At 40.2% G+C, this 23,423-nt stretch overlaps 1 protein-coding gene across 15 annotated transcripts in view; it reads left to right on the top strand.

Moving 5' to 3' along the window:
• The window catches only part of OSBPL9 (oxysterol binding protein like 9), a 171,305-nt gene that overhangs the window by 96,899 nt on the left and 50,983 nt on the right, over positions 1–23,423 (top strand). For 5 of the 15 annotated variants that reach the window (XM_032297039.1, XM_032297036.1, XM_032297037.1 and 2 more), the window contains exon 4: positions 21,603–21,671. The exons of 2 other annotated variants lie outside the window; for them this stretch is intronic. In XM_032297039.1, the coding sequence (XP_032152930.1) occupies positions 21,603–21,671 (69 nt within the window). Of the gene's footprint in view, positions 1–10,762; positions 11,102–21,602; positions 21,672–23,423 lie in introns of those variants that run through there. 8 more of the 15 variants (XM_032297047.1, XM_032297045.1, XM_032297046.1 and 5 more) reach the window with 4 other exon arrangements.

Here is a 23,423-nt window from a genome sequence, read left to right as displayed (position 1 = left end):
ACATTTTCAGTCTGTTGGTGAACTTTTGTCAATTTTGCATGTGCTTCTCAAGTCCATCCTGTAAGTGAGACAGTAGGGCTAGAGAGGACTGAAGTTGGGTATGGATTAAATACCTTCTCCTACAAAGAAGCTTAGAGGGTACACATTAGGGGTTTTTTTCCCCCTAGTATTCACTGTGATGACCCTTATTGAGCTCCGGCAGGTAAAACCCACAAAACTGTGGCTGCCCCCACCTCTACCCTGTGCCCGTATTACTATGTGTCCCTGGAGTTTATATCTTTCAGATTTGTCTGCACTGCGCTTCCACCAATTTTTCAAGTACAGATAAGGTGTCCCTACCGCCCATGCAGTTGAAAACCCACATATAAATTTTGACTCCCCCAGAACTTAACTGCTCATGGCCTGCTGTTGACTGGAAGCCTTGCCAATAACATAAACAGTTATTGATTAACACATATTTTATATGTCTTCTGTATTATACAGTGTATTCTTACAATAAAGTAAGCTAGAGAAAAGAAGATGTTATTCAGAAAATCGTAAGGAAGATAAAATATATTTAGTATTCATTAAGTGGTTCCTGTGGGTGCTGGTTCCCATAGAGGTTGCCCATTGTGAGTTTTTGCTCAGGGAAGTTTTGATTCTCTATATTTGCCTGTTGGTCTCCTAATAAGGGAGGCAGCAGTTTTCCCTGTGACCTCACTTCCCTTAAAGATGTAAGGAAGAGTTGTTGATTTTTCAGTTTGTTCAGTGTTTTACATGTTGTTAGAACACAGTGGTACTTCCAAGCTTCTTAACATGCCAGATCAGAAACCTGAAGTCTTGCCTGATTTGGCTTTTTATATTTTTTCTCCTTTTTTTTTTTTTTTTCCTGTTGCTACCAAAAGCATTTTTAAATATATATCTGGGATGACATTAGAGCAGAATGTGTTATCTAAGTAAACATTATTGGGCTCCCTAGAAGAAATAATATTTTTGAAAGTAATACATGAATTCTGTATAATTAAAGTTTTCTTTTCGTCTTAACAGGTATAGGTAATAGGCATGGCCTATTTTTTTGCTCAACAGACTAAAATAGTAATTTAATCACCTAATATATTACCTTAGTTATATAGTTGAAAGATGAGTTGAAAATCTGATTCATGGGTTGGAAATCACCTGTCATATATGAGTTTTAGGCATTGGTCACTTTGTTTTGAAACAGCTTTGGGTTTGTTTTTTTTTCTTTTCAACTCCTAATGGACTTCAACAGCTTTTAGTTTAGGTTTGTTTTGTTTTTTAACAAAATGAGTTGTCAAATTTGGTTATAGTTTCTTGGTACAAGATGGATAAAGTTGCTTTGCATTGTGTAATTACTTTTCATTTTAAATGCTACATCTTTTATGCACACTAACTTTAAGATTAGGAAAATGAGAATTGCATGTCTGCAACAAATAGCAATCTCTAGTATTAAACTGTGACAATGTAGAAATAGAATTTCTTAATATGTAATTGTAACATAGAGTAAGTAAATATTTTGTCCCTTGTAGGGTTAAACAGTACAGTACAGGCAGAATTAGAGATGTAGGCGCCACCCCCCCCCCCCCACGCCTAGAGAACCATTTGATCAGCTAATATGGAATTAAGTCCTTAGGGCTCCCCTAGGCACAACATTAACTGCTAGAAAAGCAGCTATCAAAGGAAAAATTTTTTTTTTTTTTTTTTGAGAAATGCTTGCTTTTATTATTATTATTTTTTTTTTCCCATTTATTTATTTTATTGCATTTTACATTTTGGGGTACATGTGAAGAACATGCAAAATTGTTGCATAGGAACACACGTGGCAGTGTGATTTGCTGCCTTCCTCCCCATCACCTACATCTGGCATTTCTCCCCTTGCTATCTCTCCCCAGCTTCCCACCCCCCACCCTCCCTCCCCTATTTCCCCCCAACTGACCCCAGTGTGTAGTGCTCCCCTCCCTGTGTCCATGTGTTCTCATTGTTCAACACCCGCCTATGAGTGAGAACATGCGGTGTTTGATCTTCTGCTCTTCTGTCAGTTTGCTGAGAATGATGGTTTCCAGGTTCATCCATGTCCCTACAAAGGACCCAAACTCATCGTTTCTGATGGCTGCATAATATTCCATGGTGTATATGTGCCACATTTTCCCTATCCAGTCTATCGTCGATGGGCATTTGGGTTGGTTCCAGGTCTTTGCTATTGTAAACAGTGCTGCAATGAACATTCGTGTACACGTGTCCTTATAGTAGAACGATTTGTAATCCTTTGGATATATACCCAGTAATGGGATTGCTGGGTCAAATGGAATTTCTATTTCTAGGTCCTTGAGGAATCGCCACACTGTCTTCCACAATGGTTGCACTAATTTACACTCCCACCAACAGTGCAAAAGTGTTCCTATTTCTCCACATCCTTTCCAGCATCTGTTGTCTCCAGATTTTTTAATGATCGCCATTCTAACCGGCGTGAGATGGTATCTCAGTGTAGTTTTGATTTGCATTTCTCTGATGACCAGTGATGATGAGCATTTTTTCATATGTTTGTTGGCCTCACATATGTCTTCTTTTGAGAAGTGTCTGTTCATATCCTTTGCCCACTTTTGAATGGGCTTGTTAGTTTTTTTCTTGTAAATCTGCTTTAGTTCTTTGTAAATTACGGTTATCAGCCCTTTGTCAGATGGGTAAACTGCAAAAATTTTTTCCCAATCTGTTGGTTGCCGATTCACTCTAATGATTGTTTCTTTTGCTGTGCAGAAGCTGTGGAGTTTGATTAGGTCCCATTTGTCTATTTTGGCTTTTTTTGTCAATGCGTTTGGCGTTTTGGTCATGAAGTCCTTGCCTACACCTACGTCCTGAATGGTTTTGCCTAGATTTTCTTCTAGGGTTTTTATGGTGTTAGGTCTTATGTTTAAGTCTTTAATCCATCTGGAGTTAATTTTAGTGTAAGGTGTCAGGAAGGGGTCCAGTTTCTGCTTTCTGCACATGGCTAGCCAGCTTTCCCAACACCATTTATTGAACAGGGAATCCTTTCCCCATTGCTTGTTTTTGACTGGTTTGTCAAAGATCAGATGGTTGTAGATATGTTGTGTTGCCTCCGAGACCTCTGTTCTGTTCCATTGGTCTATATCTCTGTTTTGGTACCAGTACCATGCTGTTTTGATTACTGTAGCCTTGTAGTATAGTTTGAAGTCTGGTAGTGTGATGCCCCCCACTTTGTTCTTTTTGCTTAGAATTGACTTGGCTATGTGGGCTCTCTTTTGGTTCCATATGAAGTTTAAGGTGGTTTTTTCCAGTTCTGCAAAGAAGGTCATTGGTAGCTTGATGGGGATAGCATTGAATCTGTAAATTACTTTGGGCAGTATGGCCATTTTCACGATATTGATTCTTCCTAACCATGAACATGGGATGTTTCTCCATCTGTTTGTGTCCTCTCTTATTTCGTTGAGCAGTGGCTTGTAGTTCTCCTTGAAGAGGTCCTTTACATTCCTTGTTAGTTGTATTCCTAGGTATTTTATTCTCTTTGTGGCAATTGTGAATGGAAGTTTGTTCTTGATTTGGCTCTCTTTAAGTCTGTTACTGGTGTATAGGAATGCATGTGATTTTTGCACATTGATTTTGTATCCTGAGACTTTGCTGAACTTGCTTATCAGTTTCAGGAGGTTTGGGGCTGAGACGATGGGGTCTTCTAGATATACAATCATGTCGTCTGCAAATAGAGACAATTTGACTTCCTCCTTTCCTATTTGAATGCCCTTTATTTCTTTTTCTTGCCTGATTGCTCTGGCTAGAACTTCTAATACTATATTGAATAGCAGTGGTGAGAGAGGGCATCCTTGTCTGGTGCCACATTTCAAGGGGAATGCTTCCAGTTTTTGCCCATTCAGTATGATATTGGCTGTTGGTTTGTCATAAATAGCTTTTATTATTTTGAGATACGTTCCATTGATACCTAGCTTACTGAGTGTTTTTAGCATAAAGGGCTGTTGAATTTTGTCAAAGGCCTTCTCTGCATCAATTGAGATAATCATGTGGTTTTTGTCTTTGGTTCTGTTTATGTGGTGAATTACGTTTATAGACTTGCGTATGTTGAACCAGCCTTGCATCCCCGGGATGAAGCCTACTTGATCATGGTGGATAAGCTTTTTGATGTGCTGTTGCAATCGGCTTGTCAGTATTTTATTGAAGATTTTTGCATCTATGTTCATCATGGATATTGGCCTGAAGTTTTCTTTTCTTGTTGAGTCTCTGCCGGGTTTTGGAATCAGGATGATGTTGGTCTCATAAAATGATTTGGGAAGAATTCCCTCTTTTTGTATTGTTTGGAATAGTTTCAGAAGAAATGGTACCAGCTCCTCTTTGTATGTCTGGTAGAATTCAGCTGTGAACCCATCTGGACCTGGGCTTTTTTTGGGTGGTAAGCTCTTAATTGCTGCCTCAACTTCAGACCTTGTTATGGGTCTGTTCAGGGTTTCGGCTTCTTCCTGGTTTAGGCTTGGCAGGAGGCAAGTGTCCAGGAATTTATCCATTTCTTCCAGGTTTATTAGTTTGTGTGCATAGAGTTGTTTGTAATAATCTCTGATGATGGTTTGAATTTCTGTGGAATCTGTGGTGATATCCCCTTTATCGTTTTTTATTGCATCAATTTGGTTATTCTCTCTTTTCTTTTTTATTAATCTGGCTAGTGGTCTGTCTATTTTGTTGATCTTTTCAAAAAACCAGCTCCTGGATTTATTGATTTTTTGAAGGGTTTTTTGTGTCTCTATCTCCTTCAGTTCTGCTCTGATCTTAGCTATTTCTTGTCTTCTGCTAGACTTTGAGTTTTTTTGATCTTGCTCCTCTAGCTCTTTCAGTTTTGACGATAGGGCGTCAATTTTTGATCTCTCCTTGCTTCTCATGTGGGCACTTATTGCTATATATTTTCCTCTAGATACTGCTTTAAATGTGTCCCAGAGATTTTGGTATGTTGTGTCTTCATTCTCGTTGGTTTCGAAGAACATCTTTATTTCTGCCTTCATTTCATTGTTTATCCAGTCAACATTCAAGAGCAAGTTGTTCAGTTTCCATGAAGCTGTGCGGTTCTGAGTTAGTTTTTGAATTCTGAGTTCTAACTTGATTGCACTGTGGTCTGAGAGACTGTTTGTTACGATTTCCGTTCTTTTGCATTTGCTGAGGAGTGATTTACTCCCAATTATGTGGTCAATTTTAGAGTAGGTGTGATGTGGTGCTGAGAAGAATGTATATTCTGTGGATTTTGGGTGGAGAGTTCTGTAAATGTCTATTAGGTTTGCTTGGTCCAGGTCTGAGTTCAAGTCCTGGATATCCTTGTTAATTTTCTGTCTGGTTGATCTGTCTAATGTTGACAATGGGGTGTTAAAGTCTCCCACTATTATTGTGTGGGAGTCTAAGTCCCTTTGTAAGTCATTAAGAACTTGCCTTATGTATCTGGGTGCTCCTGTATTGGGTGCGTATATATTTAGGATCGTTAGCTCTTCTTGTTGCATTGATCCTTTTACCATTATGTAATGTCCCTCTTTGTCTCTTATGATCTTTTTTGCTTTAAAGTCTAATTTATCAGAGATGAGAATTGCAACTCCTGCTTTTTTTTGCTCTCCATTTGCTTGGTAAATCTTCCTCCATCCCTTTATTTTGAGCCTTTGTGTATCCTTGCATGTGAGATGGGTTTCCTGGATACAGCACACCAATGGGTTTTGTCTTTTTATCCAATTTGTCAGTCTGTGTCTTTTGATTGGGGCATTTAGTCCATTTACATTTAGGGTTAATATTGTTATGTGTGAATTTGATACTGCCATTTTGGTGCTAGCTGGCTGTTTTGCCCTTTAGTTGAGCTGGTACTTGTTGTTCCTTTATATGTGTAGAGCCTCTTTCAGGAGCTCTTGTAGAGCTGGCCTGGTGGTGACGAAATCTCTGAGTACTTGCATGTTCCCAAAGGATTTTATTTTTCCTTCACTTATGAAGCTTAGTTTGGCTGGATAGGAGATTCTGGGTTGAAAGTTCTTTTCTTTAAGGATGTTGAATATTGGCCCCCATTCTCTTCTGGCTTGTAGGGTTTCTGCTGAGAGATCTGCTGTGAGTCTGATGGGCTTCCCTTTGTGGGTAACCCGACCTTTCTCTCCGGCTGCCCTTAGTATTTTCTCCTTCATTTCGACCCTGGTGAATCTGACGATTATGTGCCTTGGGGTTGCTCTTCTTGACGAATATCTTTGTGGTGTTCTCTGTATTTCCTGGACTTGAATGTTTGCCTGCCTTGCTAGGTTGGGGAAGTTTTCCTGGATAATATCCTGAAGAGTATTTTCCAGCTTGGATTCATTCTCTTCGTCGCATTCAGGTACGCCTATCAAACGTAGATTAGGTCTTTAAACATAGTCCCACATTTCTTGGAGACTTTGTTCATTCTTTTTTACCCTTTTTTCTCCAGTCTTGCCTTCCCGTTTTATTTCATTGAGTTGATCTTCGACCTCTGATATCCTTTCTTCTGCTTGGTCAATTCGGCTGTTGATACTTGTGCATGCTTCACGAAGTTCTCGTGTTGCAGTTTTCAGCTCCATCAATTCACTTATATTCCTTTCTATTTTGTCCATTCTTGTTAGCATTTCGTCAAATCTTTTTTCAAGGTTCTTAGTTTCTTGGCTTTTGGTTAGAACATGTTCTTTAAGTTCACAGAAGTTTCTTACTACCCACCTTCTGAAGTCTGGTTCTGTCATTTCATCACACTCGTTCTCCCTCCAACTTTGTTCCCTTGCTGGTGAGGAGTTGTGATCCCTTTTAGGAGGAGAGGTGTTCTGGTTTCGGGTGTTTTCATCCTTTTTGCGCCGGTTTCTTCCCATCTTTAAGGATTTATCCACCTGTCGACTTTGTAGTTGCTGGCTTTCAGATTGGGTCTCAAATATTTCAGATTGACGTTCTGTTTGTTGATGGTGAGGTTATTTCTGTTTCTTGGTTTTCCTTCTGACAGTCTGGCCCCCCTGCTGTAGGTCTGCTGAGGTTCACTCCAGGCCCTGCTTGCCTGGGGTTCACCTGCAGCAGCTGCTGAACAGCAAGGGTTGTTACCAGTTTTCTTCTTCTGCTATCTTTGTCCCAGAAGGATAGCCGCCTAGTGTCAATCTGATCTCTCTTTTATGAGGTGTCTTTTTGGATATATAGGGGTCAGGGAGCTGCTTGAGGAGACGGTCTCTTCTTTATAGGAGCTCAAATGGTGAGCTGTGAGCTCTATCGTTCATTCAGAGCTGCTGGGCAGGTACTTTTAGGTCTGCTGTAGCAGTACTCATAAACTGCTTTTTGTTGCCAGGTGCTCTGTCCCAGGGATTTAGGGCTTTATTTATGAGTTTCCGTTATGCTGCCGCCGCCTTTTTTTTTTTTCTCCTTCAGACCGGCCCAGCCCAGCAAGGAGGCAGCCTAGTCACTGTCAGCCTATAGCAGCTTTGCTGAGCTGCTGTGGGCTCCGCCCCACTGCCGAGTGAACTTCCCTGCAGTCCTGTTTATATGGGTGTAGTTAGAACTGATTTGGCGATGGTGGCCCGCCTCTGTTGGGGCGGAGTCTCTGCTGTGGCGTGTTGCCTTGGCAACGGCGGGCTGCCTCAGCAATGGCGGGTTGCCTTGGCAACGGCGGGCTGCCTCAGCAATGGCGGATGCCCCTCCCCCACAGAGCTGGACTGTCCCGGGTTCAGCTGCGCTTGCTGTGAAATTCTCAATCCAGAGTTTCTGGTTGCTGTTCTTTTGTGGGGGTGGGACCAGCGGAGCCTGATCGCCTGGCTCCCTGCCTCAGAGCCTTTTTTAAGTTGGTGTTCCAGTCGCCTGTTGAAGAGGCGCCGGGGTCTGTTTGTTTTCCCCTGCGGCCACTCACTGCGCTGGCTTAAACAGCGGCACTGAGGTTTGTGGCGCTTTTTCTTTTTTTTTTTTTTGCCCTGGAATCTACTGTCCTGGTTCTCTGCCCAGTCCCCTTTTTGAACCAGCATATGGGCGACTTCCCGTGGCTCCAATCGCCAGCCAAAAGGGCACCCGGACCAGTGTATTTTGTACGGAGAACCGCGGCTCCAGGGCGCCGACAAAGCAGCCGAGCGGGGCAGAGCAGCGGCGCTGGCCACAACAGCCGCGCTGGCGAGCGTGGAGCACCTCTGTCCGGGAATTTCCTAGTCTGTGGGCAATAAAAACGCAGCGTCCACTCACCCTCTGCGCTTTCACTGGGAGCTGCAATCCTGAGCTGTTCCTAAACGGCCATCTTGGATCTCCTCTCTCTCAAAGGAAAATTTTTTTAAAAGAGTATTAGTGAAGGTTAGATGCTGACCATGGACATCTGGCAAAATTAATGTTTTTTTCTCTCCACCATTGTTTATCTTTTATTGTTATTTATCAGATAATTAATTTATTTTCAGGATCTATTAATATAAGAAATCCATTTGAGGACTTAGTATGTGCCAGGATTCTGCTAAATAATGATGATATGGTGCTGAAGACAGTTAGATGGGATCCCCACTTCGTTAAGCTTACAGTCTAGTGGTATAGATCAACATTAATCAAAGAATAACACAAATAGAAAGCAGAGCAGTGGTTCATGGGATTGACTGCAGAGAAGAATAAGGAAAGTTCCCAAGTGATGGGAAATACTTTCTTAAACATGGTGGTTACATGTGTGCCTATGTTTATGAAAACATATTGTACATTTAAAATGGATGCATTTTATCACATGTAAATTATAACTCAGTAAGGTTGATTAAAAATAATAAGTTAGGCAAGGTGGTGTGCGCCTGTAGTCCCAGCTATTCCTGAGGCAGGAAGATCACTTTGAGCCCAGGAGTGTGAGTTCAGCATGGGCAACATGAGACCTATGACCTTGTCTCTCAAAAAATTTAATTAATAACTAAGATAAATGTAAAATTACAGCTGTAGTAAGTTCCACAAAGGAGAGTTACATGGGCTATGATGATGTATGATAGGAAGAACTGACATTGGCAGGGAGGAAATGATGAATAGAAGTAAATAAGTGAAATGTGGGGATTAATGTTAAGGGGATGATATAAAAGAAATAAGAGCATGTGCCAAAGCCCTGAGATTGGAAGGTCCTTGGCAAATTAAAGGAGTTTGAAAAATGCCATTGTGTGCAAAGCAGAAAATAGGTACTACAAGGTAAAAGACGGAGCTAAGGGATAGGGAAGGCTAAACCTTGGTGGCCATTGTTAAATATTGAATTGTGTCCTAAGCACAACTCAGTGGAAAGCAGTTAATGTTCATTAACTGGGGGAGGCAATGAAGGGGGTAATAAAATTGGTTATAGAAATACTGCTCTGGCTATAGTGTTGAGAACGAATTGGAGTAGCCAGAGTAGATTCAAGACTTTAGTAAGATTATTCCAACAGGCCAGGACCTGTTATAGGGTGGTGACAATGGAGAGAGATGGACAGAATGGATAGTGTATTTAGTAGGTAAAATGACAGAACTTGGTGATGCACTGAATGTGGGAATGGGGGAGGTGTCTAAGAGGACTGCTAGGTTTATGGTTTGCATATTAGGGTGGATGATGGTGGTTTCATTTACTGAGACAGGGAGCCCTGGCAGAGGACCCAGCTTTTAGAGTGGGTAGGGGGAAGAGGAGACTGCATCTGGTGTTGGGCATTTTGAACTGATTTACATAAAACAAACTGAAGGTATCTTTAACACTGATTCCAGCAGGTTAGCATATTTATTCAGCAAGCATTGCCACCCTTTGTTTTTGGGGTCTTCAACTCTTGGCCTCGGATCTTCCCCCCACCCTCTCCCAGCCTCCACCTCCCAAAGTGCTGGGATTACAGGAGTGAGCCGCCGCGCCTGGCCAGCATCGCGCTCTTTGTGCAGTGTGCCCTGTGCTAGGTTTTGTAGTGGGTACCAGTAGAGCCATAAAAATACAAAAGATAATTGGACGTTTAGTAGAGTCCTGAAAAGGAGAGGAAAATATACCTAACCATAGGAAAAACCAGCAAGAGGAGAAAAGGCGCTCGTCCTCCAGATCAATAAGTTAATCACTTATGTCTGATTCCCTGCATTTTGGGTGATTCTCTGTCGAGGTCCTCAGAGTCCAAACTTTTGATATAATTTGCAGTTTGCACCATTTGGATTCCTGAAGCATCTTCACAAGCCACCTACATTCCTTATGGAGCTGGGGCACAACAGCAAGCCCACGATGTCTCACTGGATTAATAAAAACAGAGGCGCCCACGCTTTTGTTTACTGATACAGTATCTCCTCCTCCTCTCACTCCCTCAACCCCCAGGCGACACAACTTTCCGGAAGTAAGCAAAATCCGTTATCAAGATGAAACTCTGGGGCCCAGGCCCTACAGCTGCCAGGAACTAGAGGATGGCACGCTAGAAGCCGGTGGGTGTAGGTGAGGCACGCTGGTGCCCACGGGCCCTTCTCCAGTCGCTACCTAGTGGGAATCCGCGGCCCTGGAGCCCCGAAGCCAAGCTGAGCATCCTAGAGCGCAACCTCCCTTTCCTAGGGCAGCGCCGACGCCGCGGAAGCCGCTTGTCTCCTGGCGCACTTCCCCTAGGTGAGCCCCCGCCCCTCGCAGAGGCGGCTGGGTCGCGGGTCTGGGCGTGGCCCTCGAGACGCCCGCCCGCCGCTGCGCACCCTTCCCGCGGGCGGCCGGCTCCCTCGGCCTCTCCACCCAAAACTGGCCCAACCGCCAATCGTCGGCCGCTCACCTCCTACAGCAGGTGACCCATGGCCAATCGCCAGGGGTCTCTTTGCCAGGAGCCGCCAGAACCAGCCAATCGGGGCGGTCCCTCCGCCGGGGAGGGGACGAAGCAGGGGTGGGGGGGTGAGGGGGGGTGTCCCGAGGGACGGGCTAAACCTCACTCTGGACCGCCTGCGCCGCAGTCCGGGGATCCGGTCGAAAGGGGAAGAAACAGGGGTGCCGGGAGTAGCTCCCGACTCCCTCCCCTGGAGGCACAGAGGGCGGGGGCCTTGGCGAATGGCTTTCTTGCTGGCCACTTGCGGAGTGAGTAGACCCGGAGTATCTGGGAGAGGGGCCAGCCCCCACCCCTGAGTCCCCGGGGCCAGGCCGGGGCGCGAATGTCTTGCTCACCCTGCCTCCTTCCCGCGGCCCCCTGGGGTGAGTAGGACGACGTGGCTACCCAGGCTCCTCTTTCTGGGCAGCTCTCTTCACTTCCTCATCTGAGGTGGGGTGGAGGCTGAGGCCAGGGCCTCCAGTTCCACCGAGAGGGCATTCGCCTCCAAAGCAGACTTTGGAGGAAATCTCCTATTTTTTTTATTCATTTTTGTGAAACTCTATTTTCCTTTTGAAAGCTGTCTCAATATGATTTTAAGCAGAAAAGTTAAGCCTTCCCTTACGTGAAAGCTTAATTTAGACCAATTGCCCATTAATAGAATATCCAGTTGCATTCCAAGTGTTTTTTCACGGTGTTTTAGTTTTGGCACCGTGTTCGTGCCTGGCCCTGTATTTTTTGTGCATAAAGTAATTATGGATGCTATTGTTTCTGAGTACGTATGTAGGGAAGGGGGTGATTTTATGCTTTTTGGGTAGCTTGTGCAAAAATACTGAAAACTTGGTATAGTTTATGGGGTTCTCAGCCCCGTCGAGTTAGGAAAGTTGAGAATAATTAATGAAATGGAAAGCGTATTTGAGTAATGCACTTTTTTTGCTGACATTCATACTGTATTACAAATATTTGTTATGAAAGGCTGAGAGATGTATTGAACAAGAAAACTAGTTTTTGCTCATTTGAAGTAATACTTTGTTTTGCTTTTTGATTAAACTGTTTACTTTTAGCTGTATTAAGGAAGTTAAAAACAAATCAAGTAATGTCTAGTTTCTCAATGGAGAAGCTGGAAGGATCTTAGAGTAGTAGCTGCAGTTTTAAGAGTTTTTACAGTGAATTTTAAAACTGGAAATTCTCACGTAGTTATGTATGAATAATCTCTCTTGAACACTGCCTATAATGAACTAAGTAGGTGATGAAGCCCTTTAATGAATAGTGTTAGCATCTGTCTTTACTTTTACTTTTTTTTTTTTTTTTTTGGTGCAGCCCAACAGGAGACAACCTAAATAAAAATACCATATTACCTTTCCTAGTCCAGGGAAGGTGCATGCATCATTAAATCAGATTTGGGTCAGGCGTGGTGGCTCACACCTGCAATCCCAACACTTTGGGAGGCTGAGGCAGAAGAATTGCTTGAGCTTAGGAGTTGGAGACCAGCCTGGGCAACAAAGCCAGAACCCTGCCTCTGCCTCTGCCCCAACAAAAATTTTAAAAAGCTGAGCCTGGTGGTGTGCACCTGTAGTCCCAGCTGCTTGGGAAGCTGAGGTGGGAGGATCCCTTGAGCCCAGGAGTTTGAGGTTGCAATGAGCTGTGATCGCACCACTGCACTCTAGTCTGGATGACAGCAAGATTCTGTCTCAAACAAAACAAAACAAAACAAAAATCTCTTAAAAAAACAAACCAAACAGATTTTTAGTCTGATTTGAGATGAAAAACAAGAAAGATACCATACAAGTTGTATCTGTTTCCAAAGTGTCCTGAGTTTGGTTTTGACAGAGATGGCATTGTATTTGGAAATGCCCCTCAGTAAATACTAGGCTGCAAAGGCTGTCTATTGGTCCCGTTCACTTTGGTATTTCTAACGTTTTATGATTTTTTTAATGTGAAACTTTTCAAATTTTTATAATGTGAAAAGATGATTATATTTTGTATGCTCAACCATCCCCACTTCAACCTCTGTTGATATGAAGAATAGCAGGGAATTTAACTGTAAGTTTGGTTCAGCCAGGAAAGAGCATTATTTTGGTAGCACCATGTTCTGCTGGATGGAAAGTCAGGCACACTCATGGTTTACACTATTGATTAAGAAAGGGGACAATGACAATAAAACAATCTGACAATCAGGCTTTTATTCTGAGAAGCAAGCTCTAGGGTGTCCCCTGAGATATGTTGAGTTCTGTCAGTTGCTAAACTTTCTACTGTAGAGTGGTAACATGTTTATGATGATTCTTTATATAAAGACTTTATGGTTACTGTAGTATACTTACAAAATTATATTTAGGAAGATTTTCAGTAAAGCTTTAAACAGATTGTTATGCTTGAAAGAATAGTTCTTATACTAACAATACAATTAAGCCTAGTATTCCTCCTTGAATATTTTAATCAAGTTCTACACACAGGCATTTAAAGCTGCTTTCCATCTTATTTTCCATCTCCAGTCACCAGAGTTACTATTATGTTTGCCTTAGTAATATTTTTCAGATTCAGCCCTTTTTTTCTAGATGATAATGCCTTAATTGAGGCCCTTATGGTCTCTTACCTAGACTTTCGCAAGGCTTTGTGGCTAGTCTGTCATTGGACTCCCCTTACCTGTCCTTTTTATCCAAAAACAAATTTGGAGTGGATTGTCACTCTGATAGTTAAGAATGTGTATTGGCTCCCCCTTGCCACAGTCCAGCTGCCCAGCATGTCCTGGAGGCCCTTCTTCATAGCCTGGTCCCGATTTATCTCTGAGTCCGGACTCAGTTTCAGGTGCTTTACTCACGGCATCTGCTGTGAACTGTTTCTCATTGAGAACATGCCATAGCCTCTCACAGTTGTTTGTCTTTTCACAGCCTTTCTCTCTTAGTTAGATTACCCCACGATATCTCAAGTGATAGGCCTCCAATTCTTCCTTAACATACAGCTCCTGTTGTAACTTTTTCTATGATGCCTTCCTTCAGGCAGGGTGAGTTTGTTACTCTTATGTGTGCTACTACAGCACTTTGTTCATCTCTATATTACAGGCTTCACTAAGTTGTATTGTAAATTTTTTAACATCTCTGATTCTTGCATTAGACCCTGATTTTCTAGAGATCTGGGATTCTTACTCGTCTTTGTATCCCCTGGGTCTTCTTCCCTAGTCCAGTGAGTGGCACATAGATGTTCAACAGATGCTTAAATGATCAAAATGTGTGACAATAATAGCCTAAGTGTGCAAACGTTTGGCTCAGTTTTGTTGGAGTTAGGTTTTTCCCTGTGAGTTAAAAATGTTTCCTAGGTCACAAAGCTCCCTGGTTGCTACCAGACATGAGAAACAAGGGATTGGAAAAATGTTTAGAAACAGTGTTTGCCAGGTGCGGTGGCTCAATCCTGTAATCCTAACACTCTGGGAGGCCGAGGCAGGTGGATAACCTGAGGTTGGGAGTTTGAGACCAGCCTGACCAACAAGGAGAAACCCTGTCTCTACTAAAAATACAAAATTAGGCAGGCATGGTAGCCATCCCAACTACTCGGGAGGCTGAGGCAGGAGAAATCGCTTGAACCCGAGAGGCAGAGGTTGCAGTGAGCTGGCACTCCAGCCTGGGCAGCAAGAGCGAAACTGTCTTAACAAAAAAAAAAAAAAAAAAAAAGTATGTTAAAAATGGTGGACAGAGTGGGGCACGGTGGCTCATGTCTGTAATTACAGCACTCTGGGTAGCTGGCGGATCACCTGAGGTCAGGAGTTTGAGGGCAGCCTGGCCATTATGGTAAAAAAACCCTGTCTCTACTAAATGTACAAAAATTAGCTGGGCATGATGGTGGGTGCCTGTAATGGCAGCTACTCAGGAGGCTGAGGCAGGAGAATTGCTTGAACTCCAAGAGATATTGCAGTGACCCAAGGTCACACCATTGCACTCCAGCCTGGTTGACAGAGTAAGACTCTGTCTCAAAAAAAAAAAAAAAAAAGGTGGGCAGATTCCCAGGACTCCCCACCACACTTTACCCAATCTAAAGGACCTGTAACATGATTAAAATTATACTAATAGTAGTACTAGCACTAATAGGTTCTGGGGTGCTGTTAGTGTAATAGGAAAAAGCATGCAGCCTAGCTAGAATGTCAGGGAAACTGCTTTAAAGGTGAAATTTTAGCTGATTCCAGATGATTAGATAATACCTAATTATATATGCCATTAATATTATCTCTATTGTCCTTAAAGACATCCTTTGAAGATGGTGATAGTACCTGGCCATAATAGACATTTAATAAATATTTGTGTCATGAATGAATGAATGGTTTGGTTGCTGTGTGTGTGTACACATGCGTGCATATGAAAGAGAAAAGAGAGCTGTAGTTCCTCCCATATTGGAGTTCATTTATTTCTGGAGACACCTTTAAGAACTTGGTTTCTTTACTGTATTGACTAAACAACTCGTTTTTTTCCAAAATGTGTCACTTCAACCAAGTTATTCTGCTTACTCCGTTGTTTCTTTGCATTCTCTGCATTCCAGAGCATGTTTTTAAATCTGGTTGTGTTAGTCTCTCATTCAGTTTCAAGGTTACACTAAATGACAGAGTTTGTTTCTGTTTTGACATATTTTGTCATACCATGGAGGACTTGGGCTGCAGTTGGAACCTACAAATTTGTACTATGTTTATTTAAATGAAATTAATTTTTATTAAGGTGAATACATGGGCCCCAGGTTTTCCAATATGGTGATGAATTTATTCTCCTGGTGAACCTGGTAGTTTACCTGAAGAATATGTGTCACAGAATCCTAGAACTGGAGAGAATTTTCAAGTTCTAATTCCATTTCTACCTTTTTTTTTTTTTTTTTTTAAATTGTGGAGGAATCAGTCTCAAGCCAAACAGCTTGCTCATGTTCACATAGCTAGAGAGTAGAATGACGAGGTGAGTGGATCACCTGAGGTCAGGAGTTCGAGACCAGCCTGACCAACATGGAGAAACCCCATCTCTACTAAAAACACAAAAATTAGCCGGGAGTGGTGGTGCATCCCAGTAATCCCAGCTACTCAGTAGGCTGAGTCAGGAGATTAGCTTGAACCCAGGAGGCAGGGGTTGCGGTGAGCCAAAATCATGCCATTGCACTCCAGCCTGGGTAACAAGTGAAACTTCGTCCCCAAAAGAAAAAAGAAAGAAAAGGAATGACTAGGACTAGAGCCTAGAAGACTCTTGATCTTTTATTTCCTCCAGAGAGAATCAGGGTGCTGCTCTGGCAATCTCCATCCCTTGGTCACCATGCCTCTCAAACCCTGGTACTTACTCCATTTTAGTCACTAATTTGGTTTCCTTGAGATTCAGCATCCAAATCCGAAAAACATCATACATTCTTCTGTAAGAGAATATTGTTCCTCAGTTGGCCTCCTTGTGCTTCCCAGCCCCATCAAGGAGTATGCCTCTTCTGGTTATTCTCCATTTTCTTTTCTTTTTTTTGGGGGGTGATGGAGTCTCTTTTGCCAGGCCTGAGTGCAGTGGTGCAACCTTGGCTCACTGCAACATCGGCCTCCTGGGTTCAAGCATTTCTCCTGCCTCAACCTGGGACTACAGGTATGTGTCACCACACCCAACTAATTTTTATAATTTTTTTTAGTAGAGATGAGATTTCACCATATTGGTCAGGCTGCTCTTGAACTCCTGACCTTGTGATCTGCCCCCCTCCACCTCCCAAAGTGCTAGGATTACAGGCGTGAGCCACGTGCCCAGCCATATTCTCCATCTTTTTGCAGATTTCTTCTCTGCCCTTCTCTTCTGTACTCTAGGAGGCTGACTTTTACAGCTTGCGGCATCTGGGATCCTTTATCCTTTGGCTTCTGGTTGGGGTTTAGCCAGCGGGAAGCAGTGACAGAAAATGGAAGGGACAAAAGGCCTTTGGAGTATTTATTCTTCTCCTTCCCTACTTTGAGGCAGTTCTGGCAGTGACTATCTTAGAGCCATTCATGTCCACTGAGTAGTAGCTCCTCCTCTGGCCTATGGGAACCTTGTTTTTTCCTTGCTCCTTCAGGCGACTTGCAGCTCCTAATTCCTGAGTACCTCAGCATCCCTTGTTAGTTTTCTTAGCCCTACTCCCACTTCTGTAGGTACTGTAGTCCTTTCATTAAAGAAAAGTTCAAACATTGTATCTGATTATGCTGTTTCCTAGCAGGGCCCACTGCTGTAGTACTTTACCCCTCCCATTTCTGTCCAAATCCTATACTCTCTAATGCTTCCTCTGTGAAAGCTTTCTCATCCTTCTTTCTCCTTTGAATTTCTTAACATCTTTCTGATAACATGCTTGAATCAATTACTTGTAGACAGATATATATTTCCACTAATAGAATGAACTCTTTTAGATCTGTATCTGCTTCATCTTGGCATCCCCAAAACATCCAGCGCAGGGCATAGTCATAAGAGATGCCCAGTGAATAATTATTGTAACCCTAAATTCTAAGACCCAGAATAGTATGTGTAAAAATGTGCTCAGGATAAGATTTGGCATGAGAGAATGAGTTTTTAGAGGGACAAGACCATTGTCATTGCCTCATCTTGCTTCTTGTTTTACTGCCATTTATTTCAGTGTCTTTTTCTCCTAGTCAATTTCTTTCTTCTTAAAAACTTTTAATTAGCTTTAGAAAAATTCAACAGCCATGCATTGCAGTGACCAACTAATATAATAAATCTCTAACAATGAGTCTGAGTTATTTATGATTTTTCCATGAATATTCTGATTTATAATCTGCAAGAACTTTCAGTTCTTTGATTACTTTTTGTGTTTAAATATTAACAGGCACATTGCAGAATTCCTTAATTCATTTCCAGAATTTTTACTGAGGACTTGCTACAAACCAGACACTAGCCTGGGGGAGATAAAAAAAATAAAACAAAGTCCTGTCTTGATTGGCTTGTATTTTAGATCATCTTGATAGATTTCTGACAATTAAACTAAATCAGTAATTTTGTATGCATTTTTTTTTAGCAACTTTAGCAAAAACCAAATGTTTTCTTCTAACTGATACTCATTGGCAGCTAAAATCAGATATAGGAAGGCAGCTTTAGCATATATAATTTCTGAGAGATAAATGTCAGAACAATTGTTGCGTCTATTCAAGTCAAGGCCGTTTTGTTTTCATGTGACTGATCATCTGTTAGTCTGATTAGCTATCCCCTTGAGTATTAATTTGTCAATTTGTTATATTCTGCTGTAGAGATCCAGTCTTGTTAGAAGGCTGTATTAGGTTTTGTTTCTGAAAACATTTCATAATCCAATTTTCAATAAGTATTAGGCTATAAGAATTTTGCGGTTATTTCAGAACTTGAACTACTAAAATACTCAGTTTTAAGGATTCACATATTGAATGTAAATTTTTCCTAGTTGTTCGTAGAACATTTGCAGGAAACTTACTCATTTTTTATGGATCCTTAAAAGTAGACTCCAGATAGGTTTTCCAAAATGTTCTTAATATGAGATTGGAGAATGGAAGAATATTTTTTTTCATCTTCTCAAGAGTTTATTTAGATCTGGAATAATTTACCCTGTGACTTTTAACTAAGATATTACAAGTAGCCTAACCAACTAAAGTATTCAGAAGGAAAACCTAAGCCGATTGCCAGCACCATGTAGTCCAACAGCGCTTTGTTAGGTGGTGTGATGAAGTAGGTGTTTTCTTCTTTAAGAGATTGCCTTCTTGAATGTTGAGTCATAATCATGTTGGCAGGAAGGATGTGGAAAAAAAAAAAAAAACTTTGCCATTTCACTTTGTTTTATTGGCCGCTTTTCATTATTTTATTTATTCCAGTATAGTAGTGATTACGAAGTTTTAAGTGCTTTTTGCTACTGCATGCTTTACCTTTAAATGATATTATAAATTTGTTATTCTACTTTTTTGCTTGGCAATGTGTATCTGAGCAGCTTCAGCATTTGCCAGATTTACTCCTCAAAAACATTTTAGAATTTTATAGGTAATTTTAAAAGAATAATTCTTATGACCTTGCATGCTAAAATGGTTATAAAATTTTCTAAAAATGTTTATAACCTGTAGTTTCTGAACATTTTTACATAAAGCTTTTGAATATAAATTATAAATGCATATTTATTTTAAAAATTAAACAACATGAATGTGTAAAGTAAAAACTAAGAGTCCCTGTCTCAAATGCCCCCTTTCCTCAATCCCATTCCCCAGGATTAACTGCATTTCATGTGTTGTGTTGCACGTGTTTTATTTCGGGGGGGGTGTGTGTGTGTTTGTGTACATTTTTAAAAATGAAACTTATAGTGCGTAAGTAAAATAACATAAAAATGCAACTCCAGTATTATTCATGTGTCTACTTATCTAGCATAAGGTAACCACTCAGTTAATATTAACTGCGTTGAATTCCAGTGTCTTTTATTTCTGTAGTTTGCTTTCTGGATTCAGAACCTGTAAACTCATTTCATTTTAGGTTTTATAATTTTTTTAAAAGACAGTTTGCTGAATTCTGAATCATCTGAGGCAATTTTATATGCCTTTCATGACATTTATGTCTTAAAAATGCTAGCTACATCTTATATAGAGAGGGTGACCGTATAATTTAGTCACCCTCTCTGTATAGGATGCAGTAGCCTAAACTGGGATACTTGAGAGTGAAGGAGGCTGCTAATAATAATTTTGCTGAGACAACCAGGCATACACTGACTGTTCCAGGCAAACTAAAATATATGGTCATCCTATTTACAGACTAAGGTTTTTGTTTGTTTTGGTTAGTTTAGTAACTTCTTACATGGCTTTGTTGAATAAATTGGGTGTTTCTGGGAAAGACAAGCTGTCAGTGATTTAAATAGAGGAAAATGGTACCAATCCCAAACCTTTACTGTTTAGTTGTTTAAGTGACCAAATCACTTTATGGAGTTAGTATTTGTGTTTTGTTCTATAAATCGAAGGGTATATTAGTATTAGATGAGGGTATCATGAAGAGTAAGAAATTGTGCCAAGGATTATGATTGAAGTTCATGAATTTTAGCTGTACTTGATTCCTGTTTGTAAAGCAGCTCTTTTCTGTCAGGACTATATGTGTGCGATTCATATTGGTTTTGTGTTATTTATATTTTAACAACAACTGAACCTCTCTTTGTAAATTTAAAGATAAAAGCAATTCTGGTTTTTCAAAGAACTAACATATGTTCAAAAATTAGATTCTCTTATGAAAAAAAAAACTTTATGTTGTTTGATTCTTTGTTACCAAGGTAATAAGTACAATTTACCTTTTGTGGTTCAGTCATAATACTCAGTACTTTCCTGAACATCTCATATTGGAATATTTTTCCTGGTCTGTTTTCCATACTTTGTTTTACCACTTGTTTTGTCTGTTATTCATTCCTTTTTTATTACCATTCTCTATTATCTTCTTGGCAGTTCATCAACTTACAACTTGTTGTTTTTAAAACGTATGTTAAATACAGTTTAACTTATGCTCATAGCCTTTACTTGAATGTAGATCTCTATGAAAATTGCCTATGGTTATAGTATTATCTAGTTATGTATTCATTTTTATTTTAGCCATCAGTACTCCTTAAGTGCTTTCTGTATGTAACGGCCTGGAGATATAGTGGTGAATCCTGGTTATCTAAGGCTCCAAATTATGAAAGGGAAGTAGAACACCTACCACTGTGTTACTTTGCACCTAATACTCATTTCATCTCTCCAGTGACCTTGAATGGTTTATTATTATACTCATGGATGAGAAAATGGAGGTAGAAAAAGTAATTTGGCTAGATCACACAGATAATTCATTAGAAAGTTGAAGATTCAAGATTTAAAACTATATGAGTCCTTAAAGCTTGTACTCATTTCCACTATGTCAAGAGCCTTCAGGCAAATTTTAGATTATATTTTAGTACTCTTCTGTCATGAACTCCTTTTAAATATCATTGTGATTTAATAGAAAAGTATAATGGATTTGGTCAGAGGACTAGGTTGATATCCCAATTGAAAAAAAAATCGGCTGGATGATTTAGGCAAGCACTTATAAAATAGGGTTTAATATCTGCCTACCTTACTGTGTTAAAATGATCAAATGAGAAAGCTGGAAAGTATTTAGTAGAGTACCTAATACTCTGAAAAAAACTTTAATATATATTGTGTATCTATGGTGTTAGAACTGCTTAGTTAGAACTACAGAAAAAGACCTTACTTTTTAGGGCATTCTGGGGGTACCTAGCGGTTGGTAAGGTAGCCACAGCTACCATGTTGACAATAGAGAACCTAATTTGAAGCCTTAGATTATCCAGACATTGGCTTAAATGGAAAATAACTTCCCTAAGGTACAGTAAAAGGAAAGGTTTAATACTAGACTCAATTTTATGGATATTTTTGAATTGATGATCTTCACTCCAAATGAATTGATAGTTGAATATTCCTTAGGATTAAAAGAGGTGAAATTCTTAAGCTCAGAACTTCTCTGTTCTTCTAAGTCCTGTTCTTCCTTTAGCAGAAGTGAATAAACCACAGGAACAAATAGGGATTTTATATGTTTCCAAATTTTCAATAATCCAAGGAAATCACAGATTAGTATGCCTTACATAAAATCATGGTATAATTAATATTTCAGGTTTCTTTAATATGCTTTTTTTTTCATCATCAAACCCACTTTTGGTAGGGAGACAAAATGTCATTTCTCTAAAGACTTAATTTACTAATTTAAATTTCTAAGGAACAGAAAGGCCATTATGTTTGGCATAATCTTTTTTTTTTTTTTTTTTAACTTGCCACTTGCTGCTCATGTACCACTTTTCCTCTGTGTAGTTACAGATTTTTCTCTTATTATTCCTTTACTTGATTATTGATGTTAGACTCACAGCATGGTAACTTTCTATTCTCTCTTTTCCTTACCTTTATGGAAGATCAGTACCACACTTGCTTTTTTCCAGTCTTCTGGTATCTCTCCAGTTCTTGAATTTTCAAAAATAATTGTAAGTGATTGAATTGTAAGTATGCTCTATACTTCTTTCATTGGATGAAAGATTATCTGTGATGCATGTCATCTCAAATTGCTAATTGTGAACATAAACTTTCCAATATTCTCATATTTTAATCAAAATGACATTCCTACTAAGTTTTCATTACTTTTATTATAGGCTGTGTGTTTTTGCTAATTTTAAAAAAATGTCTACTTTTGTCCAGATTCATGCCATTTATTTTTCATTAGGAGGCTAGTTCTGTGTTTTTCCTTTGTTAAGTTTTTAAGCTGTTGTTTTATTTTGTGGTTCTATTACTGATAACTTACCTGTTTTTCTTGTTATTCTGAATTTTTCTATAAGACAAGAAATAACATTTCTAATATATTTTCTTTGTCTCTTTTTATAACATATTTTTATTACATATGATTTTACCGTATTAAAAAAAGTACTGCATATAGGGCACTTAATCCTTTAAGTTTTCACTGTGAAATAAAATTAGATATGAAAATAATTACTCATTTGTGAATTTCTTTTTAGAATGTTATTACTCAGCTTTCCTGTTCTACCTTATTCTCAGTTCCTCAGGTCACCCACAGGTTTCTTAATTTCCTGATTCTGGATTCAAGAAGCTCACCTTTATCTCAACTGTTCATAACTCTTCCTCTGTCAGCAGGAATTACTTTAAAAGCTCCTTCTCTGCCTCAGGAATTGACTCGTATTGTTTCACTAAGGAAGTGTCTCTCCGAAGCAACTGTAATTCATATGTACTTAAGATAGTTTTAAGGACTTCTCTTTCAGTACTCCTTTTAATGGGAGTAAAACATTTAGTTATGTATGTGTATAAAGTATAAATGGTGTTTAATGTCCCAACTAAAATAATTAATAAGAATTGATTTTGCTGAACATTTGTTAGCTTTTAAGTGCCTTCTGAAAAAAGTAGTGTTAACCTAACTTTATTAGAAAGGTAGTAGGAAGTACGGACATACAGTTTCAAGGCAGTTTGATATTCTTCTACAAGTCTAGATATATTATTTTAGAAATTCCCCTTAAATTGGTTTAGATGTACATGTTTCTCTTCTGTTAAACTGGATACATAGATCCCAGATGATATAGAAGTATGTGTTATTCTTGAATTTATGTATCTACTTTCTCTTTTTTCCTTTTCTTTCTTTTCTGTTCTGTTCTTTTCTTCTCTTTCTCCCTTCCTTCTTTCCCTCTCTCCTCTCCTCTCCTGTTCCTCTCCATTCCTCTTTCCTTTTCTCTTCCTCTTCGTTTCCTTTCCTCTTTCCTTTCCTTCCTTCCCTCTCCTCTCTCCTTTCCTTTCCTTCCCTCTGTCCTTTCCTTCCCTTTTTCTTTTCCTTCCCTTTCCCTTCCCTTCCCTTGCCCGTCCCCTTACCCTGTCTTCGCCTTCACCTTCGCCTTCCCCTTCCCTTTCCCCTGCCCTTCCCTTCCCCTGCTCTTCCCTTCCCCTTCCCCTTGTCCTGCCCGACCCTTACCCTTCACCTTGCCCTTCCCTTTACCCTGCCTTCCTCTTTCCCCACCCCTCCCCTCCCCTCCCCTCCTCTTCCCTCCTCTTCCCTCTCTCTTCCACCCTTTCCTCTCTCCCCACTCCCTTCCCCCAACCTCTCTCCCTCTCTGTCTTTTTCTTTCTTTGTTTTGAGACAGGGTCTTACTTGGTTGCCTAAGCTAGAGTAGATTTCCTTATTAATAACGTGTTTTTGGAAACCAGAGACTGTTTTTTTTAGCATATTCACCACAGAAATG

The sequence above is a fragment of the Sapajus apella genome, unplaced genomic scaffold (genome assembly GCF_009761245.1).
Source record: "Sapajus apella isolate SASKATOON/1434 unplaced genomic scaffold, GSC_monkey_1.0 scaffold36, whole genome shotgun sequence".
In the NCBI taxonomy this organism is placed as follows: domain Eukaryota; kingdom Metazoa; phylum Chordata; class Mammalia; order Primates; family Cebidae; genus Sapajus; species Sapajus apella.
The sequence above is the reverse complement of the archived record's forward strand: the minus strand, read 5'-3'. Positions and strand labels throughout refer to the sequence as shown.